This window comes from Scylla paramamosain, chromosome 45 (assembly GCF_035594125.1).
Source record: "Scylla paramamosain isolate STU-SP2022 chromosome 45, ASM3559412v1, whole genome shotgun sequence".
Classification (NCBI taxonomy): domain Eukaryota; kingdom Metazoa; phylum Arthropoda; class Malacostraca; order Decapoda; family Portunidae; genus Scylla; species Scylla paramamosain.
The window spans coordinates 4730001-4735000 of NC_087195.1; the positions used below are offsets into that span (position 1 = coordinate 4730001).

The 5000-nt window shown below is 37.5% G+C and overlaps 2 protein-coding genes across 12 annotated transcripts in view; one reads left to right on the forward strand and one right to left on the reverse strand.

Moving 5' to 3' along the window:
* LOC135094481 (uncharacterized) overlaps positions 1–1083 on the reverse strand; it is a 406203-nt gene extending 405120 nt beyond the window's left edge. For all 11 annotated transcript variants that reach the window (XR_010263832.1, XR_010263829.1, XR_010263831.1 and 8 more), the window contains exon 1: positions 930–1083. Coding sequence is in view for 3 of the 11 variants with exons in the window: in XM_063994607.1 (XP_063850677.1) it covers positions 930–1068 (139 nt within the window). In the remaining 8 variants the exon portion in view is untranslated. The remainder of the gene's footprint in view (positions 1–929) is intronic.
* Positions 1–5000, forward strand: part of LOC135094482 (carcinoembryonic antigen-related cell adhesion molecule 20-like) — an 89592-nt gene that overhangs the window by 28778 nt on the left and 55814 nt on the right. The gene's annotated exons all lie outside the window — the stretch shown is intronic.

Consider the following 5000-nt stretch of genomic DNA (forward strand, 5'->3'; position numbering starts at 1 on the left):
GGCTGAGTACAAATGAGAGAGAGAGAGAGAGAGAGAGAGAGAGAGAGAGAGAGAGAGAGAGAGAGAGAGAGAGAGAGAGAGAGAGAGAGAGAGAGAGAGAGAGAGAGAGAGAGAGGTAAAATATGACAAGATATGATAAATGGCAACAGTTGATGAAGGAAGGAAATATATGGAGAAGGAAGAGGAGAAGAAGAAGGAAGGAAAGAAGGAAAAGATGATAAATGCGATGGATGCGAAAGACTGATTAAATGGAGGAAAGACGATAGAATAAGAAAAGAAAGAAAAGAAAGAAGGAAGGAAGGAAGGAAGGAAGATGAATGGTGCACGGAAGGAATATAGAATAAAAGGAAATCAGGAAAAAGAAAGGATAAGAATAAAGAAAGTAAGAAAACAAGTAATAATAAGAGATAAAAATAAATAAAAATGGAACAGAAATAAAGATTAAAAGAGAAAAGAAATGCGACGAAAGAAAACGAAGGTAATAAAACACACACACACACACACACACACACACACACACACACACACACACACACATTAAAGGATTAGAGACTTGAATAATTCCTCGCCATCATTAATAAGTTACAATTAAACCTTAAATTACACTAAGTCAGTCAGCCTTTATAAAAAAAAAAAAAAAATGGCTATATATAATTGCTTCCTATTTAATACCTCTCTCTCTCTCTCTCTCTCTCTCTCTCTCTCTCTCTCTCTCTCTCTCTCTCTCTCATATTTTCCTTTAAACTCCTATTATCTAACACCACAAATGCTCTTAATAACCCTTAATAATCCTTAAAAACACCTAAAAAAAAACCAATGTCCATAAAATTCTAAATAAATAAAAAATGACGCCATAACGACAAACAGGCAGCCATAAGACCGGTTGACAAACATTTCAACAAAACTCACTAAATAGCTGGTTTATTCACCGTGTACGTGGTCAACAAGGCGCCAGGTAATGCCAGGTGTCCTCAGGTACTTGCACAGCCACGGGGAACACCACAGGAGCAGGGAAACACAGAAATAATGGATAAAATAGCACAGTCTCCTTCCCCGTGATGGAGCCATGCGCGAGGAGAGGGAGGGAGGGAGGGAGTGACAGGTACGGTGGTTCCTTTTCAGTTCTCGTACTTTGTTCTCATCACGTCTCTGTTTATTATCTTATGCTGTTTTTTTGTTTTGTTTTTTCTTTTTTTAGGCTATGAATGTAGGTTTTTTTTAATATACTTATAGTTTTATCATTCATTTAATTAATTTACAAATATAAGGAGCATGGAGGAGCTGTTGAGAGCAAGGGACAAGTACAATATTTACTTTTCAATTATCGTACTTTCTTTTATTCTCAGCTTATTTTTGTTACTGTTCTTTTATTAAGACTATGAATGCAGGATTATTTTAATATTCGTACTTTTTTCAATGAACGACTTAAGAGACCGTTTGTTTAATTAATTTACGAACATAAAGAGGGAGGGAGGAGGAGCGAGAGGGAAGTAGAAGCTGGTACGATGGTTCCCTTTCAGCTCTCGCACATTCTTTTATTTTGTGTATTACTTTTTGCTCCTGCTCATTTTTCTTCGTTATAAATGCAAGAACAATACGTATATTTTCCACACTGACTTAAGAGAACACTGGTTTAATTAGTTTAAGAGTATAAGGAGGAAGGAGGCAAGGGTAGAGAGGGAAGGAGGAGAGGGTACGATGGTTAGCTTTCAATTCTCGTACATTCGTTTATTTTATTATATATTATTATTATTATTATATATATTTTTTTTTTAGGCTATGCAGGAATAACACACGCACACTTTTCTCTCTGAATTATTCAAGAGAGCGTTGGCCTAAACAATTTACGATTAGGAGAAAGAAGGAGTAAACGACGGAAGAGAGAGAGAGAGAGAGAGAGAGAGAGAGAGAGAGAGAGAGAGAGAGAGTAAATACGATTGTTCCTTCCATATCTCCTAAGTTTTTTTTTCTTCCTTACCGCTCTTTTATTTATAGGAAATGAATGCAGGATAATTTTAATATTCATTTTTTTTTCTTACTGAATGACTTAAGAGCGTTGGTTTAATTAGTTTATGAGTAGACTGCAAAGGAGAGAAGGGAAGAGCGACAAGGACGAGCTGGTGTAATGGTTCTGTAGCAGCTCTCTTATATTCTCTTTCTCTATTATTTTTGCTACTGCTCAATTTTTTGGTTTTAAATGCAATTCTCGTATAGTTTCCTCACTGACTTATGAGAGCGCTGGTTTAAATAAGTTTACGAGTGTAAGGAAACGCGGGAAGGAAGGGTTGAGGGAAGGAACAGTAGGATAGTTATATTAGAATTCTCGTACATTATTTTCATCTCATTATTTCTGCTACTAATTATATTTTGTGGATAACATTGCAGGAATAATTTGATGTATGTATAATTATTCTCACTTAATAACGAAGAGAATGTTGGTTTCATTAATTTACGAATATAAGGAGGAAGTGGGCTGAGTACTGTAGATGGAGGGACGAGCGGGTACGATGGTTCTTTTCCAGCTCTCCTACAGCCTATTATTACTTTATTATTATTATTACTGTTGCTCTTTTCCATGGCTGTCAGTGCAATAGTAATTCCATATACGTAGTTTTCTCAGCGAATGATCTAGAAGAGCTTTGATTTAATTAATTATACTAATATGTGAGGAGAGAAGATCACATTGTTATTATTGCATTATCGTTATCATTATTGCTGCAGTTGTTGCTACTTCCACTTAGCTGTGATTGATGCAGGAATAATCTAATTTATTTCTTGTATTTCATTTGATGAATCACGCGTGTTTAGCTTGATTAATGAAACAAATATGATGTCGACAATTTGAAGAAGAGAAACACCACTGCCATCTAGCGGCCAGATCTGTTGTATTATGTAACTTCTATGGGAAAGAATTTGTAGCTCTCTCTCTCTCTCTCTCTCTCTCTCTCTCTCTCTCTCTCTCTCTCTCTCTCTCTCTCTCTCCATAAGTGGCAATTTGTTAATAGTGAGATTAAAGGAAGATCAATTAACTTTTTTTTTCATATGTTGATTACCTGAGAGTGTGTGTGTGTGTGTGTGTGTGTGTATGTGTAAGTGGTAATGAATACATAAATAAATTATAGATATTAACATGCATCCATTAAGTTAATTACTACTACTACTACTACTACTACTACTACTACTACTACTACTACTACTACTACTACTACTACTACTACTACTACCTCCACCACCACCACCACCGCGGCAAGAATCTTATTAACCGAGACTTGAATACCAAACAGGAGAAATTTTTTACCTTTTAACAATATTCTCTCTCTCTCTCTCTCTCTCTCTCTCTCTCTCTCTCTCTCTCTCTCTCTCTCTCTCTCTCTCTCTCTCTCTGGGACTTTACCTGTAAGCAAACCTGTGATTCTGTAAAGGGCACCACATTAACTCTCTCTCTCTCTCTCTCTCTCTCTCTCTCTCTCTCTCTCTCTCTCTCTCTCTCTCTCTCTCTCTCTCTCTCTCTCTCTCAATTCTTCTGTCTCTCTTCATTTGCAATTCCAACTAGCTAACATTCCTATTCTCTCTCTCTCTCTCTCTCTCTCTCTCTCTCTCTCTCTCTCTCTCTCTCTCTCTCTCTCTCTCTCTCTCTCTCTTCAACCGAGTAATTCATTATTGGAAGACCTCACACACACACACACACACACACACACACACACACACACACACACACACACACACACACACACACACACACACACACACGTTGCTCTTATCTCTGTAAAATAAATAAATAAACAACAAACAAACAAATAGTCATCCTCACCTTAATTAGAATTGTACCTGAGAGAGAGAGAGAGAGAGAGAGAGAGAGAGAGAGAGAGAGAGAGAGAGAGAGAGAGAGAGAGAGAGAGAGAGAACAAGATGTGATAAATGGAACCAGATGATGAAGGAAGGAAATATATTGAAGAAAAGAAGGAAGGAGGAAAAGAAGGAAGGAAGGAAGGAAGGAAGGAATTAAGGAAGGAAGGAAGATAAATATGATGAATTTAGATGTTTGATTAAATGGAGGAAAAATGACAGAGTAAGAGAAGGAAGGAAGGGAGAGAAGGAACGTAGGAAGGAAGAAGGAAAGAAGGAAATAAATAAAGAAAGGAATGAAGAAAAGTTATAATACTAGAAAATTTAGAAGATTTATTGAGAGAGAGAGAGAGAGAGAGAGAGAGAGAGAGAGAGAGAGAGAGAGAGAGAGAGACCCCACAAATATTCACAGTTCACTAGTTTCTCAAATATTCACACACTAATAACTAACCTAACCTACAATTAACATACATAAGTTTTACAATCGTTCATTTTTTCGTTCGAGGCAAAAAAAAAATTTAAGTTATTTAAGAAAGATATAGTTATGAATACAAGTCTGTGTGTGTGTGTGTGTGTGTGTGTGTGTGTGTGTGTGTGTGTGTGTGTGTGTGTGTGTGTGTGTGTGTGTGTGTGTGTGTGTGTGTGTGTGTGTCACGTTTCTTTCTCTATCTATCCTTCCTTCTTTCTTTTCCTTCCTTGTCTTTCTCTTTCTCTCCTTTCTTTAATCACCATCATCACTACCTCCTCTTCCTACTCTTCTTCTTATTCTTCTTCTTCCTCCTCCTCCTCTTTTTACACCTCTTGCTGCATCTTCCTTTTCTTCCTTATTTTCTTCCTCATTTCTTTCTATTCCTTCTTTCGTCACTCCCTCCTCCTCCTCCTCCTCCTCCTCTTCCTCCTCCTTTACCATTCTTTCCTTTATTTCCTTCTATTTTCTTTCACTACCACCATCTCCTCCTCCTCCTCCTCCTCCTCCTCCTCCTCCTCCTCCTCCTCCTCCTCCTAATCCACAGCTCCCCGAAGACACACGAGTAAATAATACCATAGTCTTCCCTTCTCTCACTCTTCCCCTCTCTCCGTTTTCCTTTCTCCCGTTTTCTTTTTCTTTTGGGGGAGAGACTATTATTGAAAATCCTTGTCTTTTGTTATTCTCT